This window comes from Tilletiaria anomala, assembly GCF_000711695.1.
Source record: "Tilletiaria anomala UBC 951 chromosome Unknown K437scaffold_75, whole genome shotgun sequence".
In the NCBI taxonomy this organism is placed as follows: Eukaryota; Fungi; Basidiomycota; class Exobasidiomycetes; order Georgefischeriales; family Tilletiariaceae; genus Tilletiaria; species Tilletiaria anomala.
This window is the reverse complement of record NW_013546947.1, coordinates 61,129-75,236: the sequence shown is the minus strand read 5'-3', so window position 1 is coordinate 75,236 and position 14,108 is coordinate 61,129. Positions and strand designations below refer to the sequence as shown.

Below are 14,108 nucleotides of genomic sequence, written 5' to 3'. Positions count from 1 at the left end.
TAGTACAGCAGCAGCAGTACCAGTTGGGTGTTCAGTGGACACAAAAGGATTATGCGCTGGATTCTGGATTCTAGTTCAGTGCCGCTCTCCCTCCCCCTTTTGTTCTTCAAGGGACTCCCCCCGTTAATCCAAATCGATTGGCTGACCAAAGCGCAAGCCGCTCTCCTCATTCCGTGGCGCGAGGCGTCCCGCCGCCTTCCATCGCCTTCCTCGCACCAGTGGAGTCTGCACACTCTTCCACATAAACACCCGGTCTCTCGGCCGCAAACGCACCACCTGTTTATCTCCGAGCGTTGACACACCTCGGTTATACCGTTTAGGTCTGGTATTGGCCCGTGTTCGACTGCGCACTGCGCAGTACACATTCTCTCCAGTATCCTCATTGCCAGGATAGCATTGAAGCAAGCAATGATAAGCAATGCCATCATCTCACCACGCACACAGTCGCACCAGCAGCGGAACATCGCTGCGACCTCTCTCTTATAAACTACCCTCTGCATTGGCGGTGAATACGTCGTGGAATCATGGCGCGATAAGCACCGGGTAACACTCAGGCGTGCTAGAGTACTACATCATGTAGTCGCTGGCCTCCCGCATGGAGACATGTACATATAGAGGGGAGCGCAGGCAGACCGTCATCAGACACACGCGTAAGAGCACCACAGCTAACGCCAGCCCAGCTGCAGAACCACGCGCAGACAATCGCGGCCTAGTGCACGTCCACATATTCTGTATCGGAAAGAACCATGCATATATGCATGCATGTACGCGTAGCGCCCGAAATCGAAGCTGCATTCTGAACGGGTGCAGGTGCAAATGCAGCCTAAAATACATACCGGCTCGGAAGAGAAAGTGCCGGGCCACGTGCTCACACAGCCGCAACAGCAGCGCCTGGCTCCGCCGCCGCCGAGGTTAACCGCACTGGCGTCACCATGGCATCTGCGACCTTGATCGCGAGCGCCGCGTCCGCCCCTGGCGAACGTGCACGTCGCGCGAGCGCCGGCAGCAGGCTCTGCGCAATCTCGCCCGCGCGGACCGCGCAGACGGAGAGCAGACTGTCGCTCAGTCCATGCGTGGCCTCGTTGCAGCCCATCACATAAATCTCGCCGCTGCTGACACCTGCTCCTACTGCAGCCGCTGACGGCGAGACGCTGCGTTTGGGCGAGACAGTGCGACTGTGAAGCGTCACGCTCGATGCGAGCGACGCCGCGCCCGTCTGGCTCCTGCCGCGACTGGGCGGGCCGCTACCGACCGACTCGTTGTCGCTCGACCGGCGGCTGCTCACCGCCATCGCGCCGCGACTCGACAAGGTAGGAGCATCATCATCATCATGTTCGTCTTCCTCCGATTCCGCCACAGGCGCAACGCCTGTATTGCTATTGTTGCTGCCGAGCGCACTCCCAGCGCCGATACCACCGCCATACACCTCCGAAGCGTACGGCACGAGGCGATACCCGCGCGTGACGCCGCGGTTGCGCTCGCGCATACGCTCCGCCAGTGTGGAGGGTGCGCCTTCAGGCGGCTCGTCGTAGCCCTGTGCGAGCACGCGCTGCGCCTCGTCCTGGGCGACGGCGGGAAAGTGCTCCTTGAGCGCGCCAAGGCACGGCAGCGCACCCAGCTCGCGCGCAAACCCCGTGCCAAGGAAGAGCGCGTCGTACGCCTGCGTCACGGTGGCGCCAAGGGCTGTGCGCGTTGTCAGACGCACCTCGCCCGTTGCGCTGTCCTGCTCGACGTGCTCTAGCGACGTGTTGGCGACGATGCGCAGGCGCGTCTCCGACGGCCCGTCCGCGCCAGGCACAGGCTGACCCAGTTCGATCGTGTCCTCGTACGCGAGCGTGAAGAGCTCGTTCAGCACGTTGCAGCGCACGACCGCGTAGTTGGTCCGCGCAAACTCTTCACGCCAGCGCTCCCGCGTCGCCATGTTCGCCTGCCAGAACCGGCCCCTCGCGTCGGGATCGAACGCGGCCGCGTTGACGAAGCTCGAGTCGTCACTCGGCTTGATCGCCGGCGCGCGAAAGAGCAGGTCGATTTGCGCGCCAGGGAACGTTCGGTAGAGATGCAGGGTCATCTCCGCACTGCTCTGCCCGCTGCCGACAACTGCGAGCCGGAGAGGCGCGCCGCCGTCCAACTTTCTCAGAAGCGCAGAGCGCGCCTTGGCCAGCGACGGCAAGAAATGGCCCGAGTGGATGATCCGCGATGGACCGTCGGAATGCGGCTGTGCAGCGTACAGGTCGCGCACGGCGGGCGGAATTTGCGGCACGCCGCCGACTGCGATGCTCAGGTTGCGCGTGCGCATTGTCCTCATCTTGCCCGTCTGCGCATCGCGTACCCTGACGCTGAACGTCTCCGGCGCGCAGTCGGCCGCAGCAGGCGCGTCGGCGCAGACCGCGACAACCTCGCTGCTATACTGCACGACGCCGGGGACCTCCCGCTCCATGCGCTCGGCACACCAGGTGAGGTACGCGCTCCACTCGCGCCGGCTTGGGATGCTCGATGCGCGGTTGACGTACGATGCGAGGCGGCGGTGCGTGAAAAGGTAATTTGTGAATGTGAACGAGGAGCACGGGTTTCGCATCGTCGCCATGTCCTTGTATGGTGAGACTTGCAGCTGCGCACCAGGCAGCAAGAGCGATGTATGCCTTCAGTATTAAAAGTGAGAACATCTTTCTTTCAGCTGCTTGTTCTTCCCACACGAAGGCTTGCTGGGCGGACTCACCACGCAAACCTGTCACTCTTCTCTAGCCAAACAGCATTGTCGAGGCTCCTCCCTTGTGCTTCTAGCTCCTCGCGCAAAGCGATGGAAAGCGCCAAATTTGCCGGGCCTGTGAGCGGAAGAATAGAGTGACGGTGATATCAGATATGCTCTTGTTGCCCATGGAAGGATCAAGGATCCCTCACCATAGCCCAAGCCGATCAGGTCATAAGTATGTGCTGGAGATTCAGCCTCAGCGGCAAAACCACGCCGTGTCTTGTGTTCCATCTCGACCATTTTCGCTGTGTCAAACCGCCAGGTGTGTGTAGGCGCGGCTGCCTTGGCCGCGTCAAGCTTGACCGTTGTGTATGACGTGGCCTCAGTGTACGCCGCGCTACTCCAAAACGAGCTGAACCGTGCAGGCGGGGGGGGGGCTTAAAATATGGATGGATTGAGATGGTCAAGCGCTTGCTAGCTCGATGGCAAGCTCAGAAGAGACACTTGGCTCAAGCGGATTCGGACTGTTCAGCGACGGTCTGTACAACCGTTGCCGTTGATAAAGGCGACAACGGAGGTCGGTGCTGGCTGAAATGGCAAAATCGGCCTTGAGCCCCTTCAGACGTTGATTAGTTAATGCCGAGTCTGTCGACAATTCAGTGATACAAGTTGCTGACGAGGACGTACCGTGACCTGCAAAGCTGTGTTCTTGCTCAGGGCCGGTGGGTGTGCAGCGTTGCGTTCCTCGGATCCCGAACACGTCAATGCAACTTCGTGCGTCTAGACGGTCGACGATCAACTCGATGGCGGATCCCTCGATACAGGCTGTAGCGTTTCTGTTTGAGAGTCTTGTAAGATGTGCGTCTCCGCGTCTCCGATGCAGTCAGTGTCGTAGTCGACGCGGGTCGATGTAAATGGAGCAAGTCGATTTCGAATGTGCTGCAGCGACGGCGGACGTATGATGGTGCCAAGGATTGAACCCGTTCGGCGAGTGCAACAACAGGTCTGCAAGTCGCCAAAGTTTGTCAGCAACATTTTCGCAAATCAATCTCGGTCCCTAACTGGCCTTGAAGTCGATCGAAAGACAAAAAGTCTGGAATCACAGAGCGCTGACCCTGATCGTATAGACGCAAATAGTGATCGAGATTCACAATCACTCTTTGAACCGTTGCATTGCACCGATTGCTCCGAGCAACTCAACTCCTCCATGGCTTCGGGTAAGGTTGCAAAAGCCCACCTGCTCGATTGAGCCCGTGGCAAGAGACGCTTGATTCGACTGGGAAACCGTGTCATGAAAAACAGCAAAAGGATAGATTATCCCCTAGCCAACAGACTATTTCAAGCTGCTCCCTCCCTTCGGACAGCAGGGTCTGCGTCGACGAGCCGTCTGACGAATTCGATGCTGCTACGCCAGGCGAGGGCCAAATTGCCGAGCCCGAGAGCAGCTTGACGCAGACAGGTGAAGCCGCACTCCCCCGCTAAATTTCTGCCATTTTTACGAACGTGTGCTTGCGAGAAGGCAGACTAAAATGGGGGCGGATACACCAACTCACCGTCTATCGAAAGTCGAACAACAGCGTCGAACAGCTTTTTCTTCTATGCGAAAGGATGATATGCAGTGTGCCGGATGCAAAGCGGCAAGCGACGGCGAAGAGAGCGAAAAGGGCCGTCTATATAAAAAGCATTTTGTGCATATGATGTGTTGAAACCCGGTCTATGCATGGTCTTTTGCGTCGTGCCAAAATTGGCAGTGCGCGCACGAATCACACCACACACACAGCAGCGCTGCCCGCTTGCCGCGGTGCATTGTCCAATAGGACATATGCAGGTCACATCGATTGGATCCACGATTCATCATATCAGATCTGATAAAGAGCCACCGGCATCCGTCATATTGCACGTAACATTCGGTCCAGAACGCCAGCAGGCACCAGTAGTTTCGAAAATTTGCATGCCTTCTCGTGAAAATTTGAATGCCTTGTTGTCCTTCCAAGTGAGATATCGTCTAATCTGCTCCTTTACTGCAATTCGCAGCTGCCAAGCGCTCGAGCGGAGCAGCAAGCACATCTCTCTGTCTTGGCACCTCGATCGCTGCTACCAATGCCTGCCCTTTGATGATCCACCGATGACGGTAGATCATATACATCAGGCATCGGGTATCATCGGACACGCCATTGGCCATCGTTTAGCGTCTGGTGTCCTTGCACATCTGAAAATCGCATTCACTGCATCTCTTCTCAGATCAGTTTCACAGATGGAGCGTTGAAGCATTACCTGGCTAACTAGCGCACAGCTCCCACGGGACTGCATATCAATCGCACGTAGATTCCGCGATCTGAATGAACAACTGCGAAAATCACGTGTCGCAAAGCAAGTGCCTCCTAGAAGAAAATTGAAGACCGCACAACACCATCTTCTCGTCTACCAAAGCATATAGAGAGCCTGACAAAAAGGTGCACGGCATCGAGCGGTTGGTAAACGACAGCGACCATGTCAGCTCTCACATCGCTTGTCTCACCTACCGCGCCGACACACTGGCCAACGCTATTGCCGCCATCCGGTCGAGGGGGAGACCTGCGCAATGTCTTTGTACCACGATGTGACCTCATTCGAGATGCTTGCGCCTCTGTACTCGGAGAAGCTCAACAGGAGATCGGTGGGACCCTCAAGATTACGACCCTCGACAACGTCTCGCGGGAGGCACATGGACATCACTATCCAGCTTTGCTGGTAGAGCTTCTCATCGCTGGATTGCCACAATCTTGCCTGTCTCTTCTCATATTCCCGTCCTCCTCAATGCATCCCTCCAAAGTGGACGCAATGCAAGAATTATCCGACAACACGTGGCAGAACCGCTGCAAGCAGCTGTGGGGTTCTGTTGCGCTTCTACATCAGGCACCCAAAAGTGGGCAGACAATCTCGCACGATGAAAGGGACGTGCCGGACATGCTGTGGCTCGCCGCTTGGGTCTATTTCGAGCTTTACAAGGGCGAAGAAGGGCTTTTCCTGCACTCTGAATTCCATGGAATCGATGGCAAGCCCATCGGTACAGCGTTCGCGGTCACACTTGGGCCTGGCATCCCTACAAGCGAATCCGTCTTCTCCAACAGGAAAGACTCGCCTGCAGCCACATCATTGCGTGATGGACCGATCGGCCTCGTGATCCATCGCTCTACATTCTGGCAATCATGTCCGCCGTCATCGCCATTCATCTCGCCTTGGGTTCCATTACAGCGGCACACGTATGGGGACGGCGCGTACACACTCATGATGCCTTCTGGAACGCTGCGCAACGCAGGGATCAAGCCAGTTCCCGGCAGCATCGTCTACCGCCGCTACATTCCAGAAGTCGCCCAGCATCTGAGCTACCGGATGGTCTCGATCGGCTCTCCCGAAGCCGGCGAGGGTGCGCGCGATGGGCCTGCGTACTCGCGCGACGTGCAACTCTGCGCAAAGTGGCAGAATAGCGATCGCGTCCATGCCGGCTGGCGCCAACGTGATCCAGCTATGTCAGCGCACTTTGACTGCATCAAGGAGATCGTCGACGATCCTGCACGATTCGGCTTGATCGGGTACTGGGATGATGAGCCGTGGGGCTTTGTCGAGATCTACTTTGCGAAGGAGAGCAATGTCGCGCCCTTCTACCAGGTCGCAGACAGGGACATGGGCTTCCATGCGCTAGTGGGTGAGGCAAAGTACAGGGGTGCTCACAGGGTGCGGACATGGATGGGTGCTGCTGTGCATGTGAGTCACTTTTTCTTTCATGCTTTTGCAGGCAGTGCTCTGGCTAAGCTGACACCCTTTGCGACCACCCGAACTCCTTAGCTTTGCTTCCTGCTCGATCCGCAGACACAACTCGTCGTCTCGGAGCCGCGCGCGAGCAACACCAAGATGGTCGAGTACGAGTGCATGGTCGGCGGGCACGTTGAAAAGGTGGGTAGGCGGTCTGTTTTCCCATCGATTCCAAAGCCAGAATGCTTACATGGCGCATGCACCGATTATTCTATCTCTACACAGCTCATAGATCTCGGGCACAAGCGCTCGGCGCTCGTCATGATCCCGCGCGAGCGCTTCTTTCAATTATGTCCCATGGGGCCGCTGCCTCAGCAGATGGAGGCCGCCAAGGCATGGGAAGGGTAAGCGCAGAATCGAGGGCCAGTGTAATCATAGTAATTCAATGTGTTATTTGGGCATCCAAGTGAGAAAGCCTGCGAAATGATGCGGCGTGCGGATAAGACTTGATCATGTTGGTCAGCTACCAGCGCGCAGACATCCAATCGAAGGTGTTTAGAAGGTTCCATCAGAGCGTCGCTAGCTCTCCTTTTGTGAAGCGACGACCCGTGGATCTCCTTTGAAGATTAGTACAGCATGGCCTTCACCCATGAACGTGTTCCACGTATGCTCACGGTTGACGATATTGCAGCTCGCAAGGTACGACTGAAGTCGTAAGTGCACAGTAGAATACGTTCCTTGGGTCACGCCCTGTCTACGGTGCCTGTAAAAAGTGAGTAATGCATCTCGCTCCCACATTGATGCGGCGTACGTACGACTGTGGGGTCCGCTCGGCTCGGAGTCAGTGAGAGCCTCAATTGCCTTGACCCAGATAGCGAGACGCGAGACAAGCAGCATGAACGGCTTGACATCGAAATTGATGAGTACTTTGTTAAAGCTTTTATCTGTTGTACGGCTTTCGGCCGAGAGGTCTACGCGTCACTGCCGAAGAAAAAACGCCGATGATCCATGACCGACCGCATTGATGAAAGGAATAGTGGTTTGCCGCTGCCCAATACAGAGGAATATAATGAATGTATCTTCGTGCGAAGCGAACGATCCAAGCTGCTTGCGACAGCCAACGCTTTGAAATTGACCTCTGTACAATGGATGAGCTTTTTCGGATGTAAGACTGGTAGTTCTATAAAATGTGAACAGCTTGCAATATCTAGGCGAAGGAGTTGCCCCCCTTTGACGCCAGCGCAGCAAAACTCGAGCCGGATGATCCTCTCAAGCTGGACCCACCTGATCGGCTTCATCGCCGCCGAAGCTGGAAGTGAGTACTATAGGGAGCCAGCATCGAAGACGCAAGACATCGGGCTGGCATACTACTCGAAGTATGCAATCAAAGCCCACATCCTCTTGCCGCAGCCGACAATCTCAAAACCCATCGCGTTTCTTGCCTCCTGTGCACAGGGCCGCACGACACACGGTCAGCGCATCGTTGCGCGCCTGCTGATACCTTGGAGTCGCGAGCAGATCGGTACGACCCGTGCTGTGAGCACCACCTTTGTGCAACCGCCCGAAGAAGCCAAGGCGCCCAAGGAGCAATAGCGCGCGAACCACGAAGCAATCCCGATCATGTTCTATAAGCCCCTCTCCACGTTTTCCTGGCTGTAGGACATCGACGTTGTGCCCCGTGCCGCACCTCGCAAAAGGAGGGCGATGAGACCGACAACAAAGCGGAGCTCATTGTGGTTATGTGAAAGGATGTCGTTTGACCAGTCATAAGCGTACTTCCCCATTCGCGTCGATCCGAAATTTCAGAGAAATATTTCGCACGATGCGGCTTTTGATTAAATTGCAGCCTAGAAGGGGTTCACAAAGTGTGGTATTGAATTAAGTGTATTCTTGTGCCGTATAGCATTTGCTTTTCCGAGTACGCGTGAGCATGCGCTGTATCATGCCAGCTTGTGAGCCTTGACTTCCCGCAGTTCGTACTCGACCTCGTCCCGGATCGGTTCGAGCGGTGCTTGTGCTTTTGAGCCCGACATTCTTTTCGCAATCACAAGAATGAAATATTGAGCTCGGCGTCCCCTTTATTAGCCGGCACGTTGCCGGAGTTACCACACCTGTGAAATACTCACAAGGACAGAAAAGTGTTCCACCCAAGATTGACGACGTTGACGAATAGCAGGCGTTGTTGAACTGGGACAAAGGCCATGTTAATCACTTGCACAGGTGTCCAGAGCATCCAACCTGTTTTCAAAGTGGTCCACCAGCTCTGCGACATCGTAACCAGTAGAGAAGTGCATTTCAGTCCCAAAACAATCATTCTTTCCTCTCTACCCGCTAGAGCGGGAATAGAAATCGAATTCAACCAAGGACGTACCTCATTCAGCTTCTGCTTCACATCTCCTTGTGAGCCACCTGCCATGATGGTGGTTGCGCTGAAGAAGACAGCTGTAAATACTGGTGCTGCCACGCTCTGATCAAGAGCGACCTGAGAGCAAGTCAGGCGGAGCGAAGACATGTTAAGCATGATTCATGTCTTTCTTCACTGTGTAAACATGTGAGCAACGTCACCAGCCAAAGATCATGCACAAACCTTTGTGACCACATTCCCCGCTTTACTACCCGTGTTCACTCGCTCTAGCACTTTCCCAAACCAGGTGCTTGCAATCGGCGCGAAAATCAATCCTCCATAGGCGCCCAGACGTAAGGTGCGGTAGATATCGTGCTGCTTGCCTTTGCGCTCAACAGCTTGCTGCGCGATCACATCTCCACTGTAAAGATGAGTACCCAGCGGCGTTCTGAGCAAGTGTGCATTCCTAGGTCAAGTTGAAGCAATGTCACTCACGTCGCAAACAGAACACCTGCTGTCGCACATTGCCGAGGTAGCGTTGCGCTTGTCGCGGCGAGGAAGCGTGCAAAGCTCATCTTTGATATGTCTGCCGTGATTTTCTATAGTGTGTCGTAGCTTGCAGACGAGGTGAAGCCAACGCTGGGAAGTGACAAAAGTGGGTGCGACTGCTATGAGGGCGTAGGATTTATAGCTCCTAGGTCTCTTTTCGGCTCTTGAAACAAGCGACCTGCGCTGAGTTCTGCATCCGGTCGTCTGGCCGTCGCCAATCCAGTCTATCCAAGTAGAAGGGCCAGCCAAGTTGGTCGCAGCCGTCTTACCGGGGGGTGGGGGGCAACGAGATGCATGTGTATTCCTTACTTGGTCCTAGAAGGCAAGTATGCTATCTTGAAAAAATGTAGGCAGCCTATGGGAAGCGTGCGTCATCGACAGGCGCGGAGCGGCCTGCGGGGCACAGTTTGCGTGGCATGGTCACTGTTGTAGTGCCGGGAATCAATGTAGTAGTAGTTTGAGCGTAGTAAGAACGCCTATTTCAGTTGACTGGCAAGGTGCCGTGCCGCCAGGTGAGGGTGTATAACAACCCTAAGGCGTTGCCAAATTCAGACACCGTTGCCCAGCCGCCCCACCCTGGGAAGGTTATCTGGATAAGCGCAAAGCCGCCTCACTATTCGGGTGCACAATGCAAACTATTTGGAAGGGTGATTATTAGCACGCATACGACTGATGAATACTGAAGTCTGTGAAGATATGAAATTAAAGCTTCCCAGATGGTTGTAACACGCCGATCCCACAGGCTGCCGAACTATGTATGCTACTCTCTGCTGCCGGCCTGCAGCCCGAGGAGCATCATGACGTGGGCGCAATTTTGGTGAAACGCCTCGGACCATCCGGAAACATGACACGAGAGTTGCACACTTGCACATCCGATCGTGGTGTCAGGCTATGTATACGCACACAAGGGGCCCAGGTCCCTACAGGGCCCGGTCAGGAGAGTTCGAGACTCTATGAGTAGGCCGAAGGGACCCCAATTGGTCTCGTCAAGCGTTCGCGACAAATGTCGTCGAGACGTACGATGGGGACGTAAATGAGGCTCGGCCGGCCCTAGGCAAAGTCAAACCCATCGCGGATGCAAACGACTGGGCAAGCGTCGGCGGCGCCGGCAGGCAGGTACCACCAAGAAGTTCAACGGCGCCTATCCGCACGGAAGGGATGTTACTCATTCGTGACAACGTCGATAGCCAGGCTCCTTCAACAAAAGGAGCTATGGACGTAACCTACACCCAGGCGCGCGGCTGCGCGCTAGTTCACCGTTGAATGTCAAGCAGCTCATGCCGATCTGCCAATTGCAATGTCACGTGCTGTCACTGCGTTGGGCGAGGTAACTACGCTCTATCTTGCCATCGCCCACATCAATCACAGCCAGCACCAACCGCACGACAGAGGCAACCAGTCAATAACCTCTCCACGTTGCAAGTTCGCACCTAAGTTGGCCTGCATTAATATCCATCGGCATAACGGGCCGTGCGCAAGGAGTGTACGGGCAGACGAACCCAGTCCTCGAGGGGTCCTCTTCCGTGCTTTAAAGTCGCAGCGAAAAGAGTGATCGACCCCGCTGGAGCTTGTGCTGTGGCGATGGCGGTCTCATTGTCCTCGAGGACATTGGTGGAGGATGCTGTGAGTACGAAGTGGCGACGAAGAGGCCTTAGAAGCTGCGGACTAGTTAACTCTGATGTAAAGTTGGAGTTGATCGAGAACGTGTATATCTCTCCTCGGCACCCGTCATAGCAATAGGCTTTATGAGCGGTTCAACGATGAGCTTCTCCAAATCTTGCCCCAAACTGCTTAAAGCCACTGGCTCGGTGGACAACGGAAGGGTTCTGTTACTTCCGGGCATACTTCTCGCCTATCGCTCCCACTAATCACAAATTCTGGAAGCGTCACATGTGCAATTTGCTTTCGGGAAGTGCCCTTGGCGGCCATGTCAGCCAGTGCTGAGATCACACCGCTCAAAACCCTTGGTGTGGTGACGCAGATTGTTGCCGCCGTGAGTGGGGGTAGCAGCTCATATAAGCCGTTTAGGGCGACATGTTTGCTACACTTGACAGGATATTCCGCCTCGACGAGTTTCGTGAAGATTGGCCACTGCATTGGTTCAGCGTCCGGCAGGGGAGCCCAGGGAGAAAGCGCCGCAGTAGCCTCTTGGTACATGTGGTGCGGTTCATGCTAGGGGGAGCCCTTGGCCTCTTAAGAGAAATGGCCGCCCGTGATGGCCGTTCACTAGGTAACAGATGCTGCTATACAGTAAGTCTACCTTGCTCTGAATATGCAATTGCGGCTGGACCCCTAAGGCAAAGCAGTTGCTCTGCTAAGCATTTGTAAAACGTTCTCGCTTTTCACCACATTGTCGACATGCGTCATTCACCCAGGGTATGAAGCTCAACGTCGTTAACGCTGCCCACATCAAATATGTGCCTCATCCTGTCCTGTAGATTTGGATTCAAGCTGTGCGTACATTATGAGTTTTCAGGGAAGCTTGAGGACTGGTACATTATAAATCACATCCTCAAGATTCCATGACTATTGGGATCTAGTATTTCTGTCTGCGGAGGCTGCTATTCTCTAACATCCAGTGAAGAAGAATGGGAGGGGTCCATCTGAGACTCTGACCTCCAACGCTGGAGGTACGATCCGGTCGAGAAAGGAGAAGCTATCTTGACCATGAGCATCGGCGACTATCAGAGGGAGCTGGAGCCTCTAATCGAGCGAATGACTGCATTGCTCATTCATACTATTTGGTGCATGCCTTCGGGCTGGTGCTGATCCACATACTCAGTTTTAGATTCCGCTGGCGGTGTGCGGGCAGTGCTCCCTTCTTCCCCATGCAAATCATAATTCTCCTTGATGATGGAGGCAGATTTTCAAGTCGCCAACACACTGGTACACAGGCATTTAATGTGATCGTATCGAGCCCAAACTGCAAAGCCCTTTCGGGCAAATATGTGCAGGTTGCTGCGTGCGGGGAGACACATGGCATGAATAGCGAGTTTACAAGCGCGAAACGAAAGCGTCGCGAACAGGCAGAGTGCTATCAACCAAAGCAGAAGGGCGATGCCCATTAAACCTTGACACCCGTCCATACGCTCGCCACGCCAAACGTGAAATCCTCCCAGGCGCCCTCCACGTCCAAATTTCTTGCGCGCTGCTCTTCCATCGCCTGCTGTTGGCTGCGAATGACGCTCCCCAGTCCGGGAAGATTGCTCGCAAGCCCAAGCCCAAGCTGGCCGAGTTGCCCAAGTGCAGATGCATCCGGCGAGGCGAACGGCTCCCAGCCGAGCGAGCGTGCAGCGGGGCTGCCAGGAAGCGCGAAGCCTGCGGTCCGGATCATACGTGCAAAGTCCGCTTGCGAAGGGAACCGCTCGATCGACTCGATCAGGTACTGGTACGAGTCGCGGTCTCCAGCGAGGACGTGGCCCATGGATGGGATAAAGGTGAAAGAGTAAAGGCGGTAGAGTCTGCAAATAGAAAAAATTTGGAGAGAACCGATCTTTGCTCAGCATGATGTTTCGCACGGCAAGAGAGGGCGGCAACAAAAGCGAGCACTCACTCGGCCAACAGTGGAATGCCGACCTTGCCAAACTCCAAGCATGCAAAGACACCGCCTGGCTTCAAGACGCGATGCGCTTCCTGAAGCACGCGATCGATGTGTGTGCAGTTGCGAATGCCGAACGCGATCGTGTACAGATCCAGGCTGTTGTCCGGGATCGGCGAGGATGTGAGTGCCGGCAGGCGCGCGGCGCCCGCTGTTGCTGAAAGTTGTGAAGGGTTGCTCGGTGCGGAGCGTGGCGGATTTGATGTGGGCGTCATGGGTGTGTGCAGCGACTCGGCGTTGCCGAGCGCAAAGCTAATCTGTGGTGTCCCCCAGTACATTGTCTTTCTTAACCTCTTCATCCCTTCGTTGAGCATGTTTTCGTTAATGTCTAGAACCTTGACGTTGATCGTCCGGTCTCCATACGTGTTTCGCGCGTGGTCGAGGATTCGCATCGCAATGTCGCCCGTGCCACCGGCTACGTCTAGGACACTGATGCCGCCGCGCGGGTCCAAAATGCGTGAGACGAACGCGTCCTTCCACAAACGATGGATGCCCAGGGACATTGCGTCGTTCATCAGGTCGTACGAGGAGGCGACAGATGAGAAGACACCACCTACGAGCGTCTCCTTCGTGGACTCAGGTATGGTGCGGAAACCGAAGTGCGTTGTTGGATCTGCTGCGCCACCCAGCCCTCCACTCGCTGCAGAGGAGCTTGAGGCAGGGCCACCTGCCGCCGCGGCCGGAGCAGGTGAGCGATGAGCTGCCGAAGGGCTGGGTGTCGAGCTGACACTAGAAGCGTCAACATTCGGGGTGCAGCTGCTGCTATCCCGACGTGAGGCCGAGCAGTACAAGTGGCGGCATGGCGGCGCTGCGCTTGGCCACCGCAGGACCGCTTCCGAACGCGCATTCAGCCTCAAAAGCAAACGCATGGTGCTGCTTGTGGAGGGCGACGGACGAGCCATGATCAGACTTTTCGCGGACCCCTTAGACCCTAAGCGCTGCGTTGCTGTAGACGCTCGCGTCGTACCAGTGCTCTTAGTGGCCCATCACGAGCACACAGTGCGAGAGGTGATAGAGATTGCTCCTCAGCTTTTTGCGCGAGCTTCTTCCATAGATATATCTCGTGCGAGATGGGGCTTGGGACTTGAGGAAGCGGGAGCAAGCGTTCAACATTTTAATTGTAGGGCTGCAGCAAGCGACTGCACTATTAGGGTTGTGTTCTCACAGCCTCAAGTCCGAGTGCCGAGAACCTCGCT

The 14,108-nt window shown here is 55.5% G+C and overlaps 6 protein-coding genes across 6 annotated transcripts; 3 read left to right on the top strand and 3 right to left on the bottom strand.

Annotated features, from left to right (window-relative positions):
• Positions 1 to 447: 447 nt before the first annotated feature.
• Positions 448 to 2,639, bottom strand: K437DRAFT_258106 (uncharacterized protein). The gene has a single exon (XM_013386429.1). The coding sequence runs from the start codon at positions 2,582 to 2,584 to the stop codon at positions 869 to 871; it is 1,716 nt and encodes a 571-aa protein (XP_013241883.1). The 5' UTR covers positions 2,585 to 2,639; the 3' UTR covers positions 448 to 868.
• A 1,535-nt stretch (positions 2,640 to 4,174) lies between these two features.
• Positions 4,175 to 5,067, top strand: K437DRAFT_169684 (uncharacterized protein). Its single transcript, XM_013386428.1, has one exon. The coding sequence runs from the start codon at positions 4,410 to 4,412 to the stop codon at positions 4,953 to 4,955; it is 546 nt and encodes a 181-aa protein (XP_013241882.1). The 5' UTR covers positions 4,175 to 4,409; the 3' UTR covers positions 4,956 to 5,067.
• An 892-nt stretch (positions 5,068 to 5,959) lies between these two features.
• Positions 5,960 to 6,829, top strand: K437DRAFT_226530 (putative siderophore biosynthesis protein; the record flags this gene model as incomplete). Its single annotated transcript, XM_013386427.1, has 3 exons — positions 5,960 to 6,433; positions 6,515 to 6,622; positions 6,707 to 6,829. The coding sequence occupies 3 exons, from the start codon at positions 5,960 to 5,962 to the stop codon at positions 6,827 to 6,829; spliced, it is 705 nt and encodes a 234-aa protein (XP_013241881.1).
• Positions 6,830 to 7,209: 380 nt separating this feature from the next.
• Positions 7,210 to 8,187, top strand: K437DRAFT_169700 (uncharacterized protein). The gene has a single exon (XM_013386426.1). The coding sequence runs from the start codon at positions 7,430 to 7,432 to the stop codon at positions 8,012 to 8,014; it is 585 nt and encodes a 194-aa protein (XP_013241880.1). The 5' UTR covers positions 7,210 to 7,429; the 3' UTR covers positions 8,015 to 8,187.
• Positions 8,188 to 8,361: 174 nt separating this feature from the next.
• On the bottom strand, positions 8,362 to 9,340 carry K437DRAFT_269565 (protein SYM1; the record flags this gene model as incomplete). The annotated part of the gene is made up of 5 exons (XM_013386425.1): positions 8,362 to 8,455; positions 8,548 to 8,684; positions 8,793 to 8,903; positions 9,009 to 9,186; positions 9,261 to 9,340. 5 exons carry the CDS (start codon positions 9,338 to 9,340, stop codon positions 8,362 to 8,364), a joined length of 600 nt encoding a protein of 199 aa, XP_013241879.1.
• A 2,924-nt stretch (positions 9,341 to 12,264) lies between these two features.
• On the bottom strand, positions 12,265 to 13,893 carry K437DRAFT_258100 (uncharacterized protein). Its single transcript, XM_013386424.1, has 2 exons — positions 12,868 to 13,893; positions 12,265 to 12,775 (listed from the first exon to the last, which is right to left on the bottom strand). The coding sequence occupies exons 1-2, from the start codon at positions 13,812 to 13,814 to the stop codon at positions 12,379 to 12,381; spliced, it is 1,344 nt and encodes a 447-aa protein (XP_013241878.1). The 5' UTR covers positions 13,815 to 13,893; the 3' UTR covers positions 12,265 to 12,378.
• Positions 13,894 to 14,108: the final 215 nt, after the last annotated feature.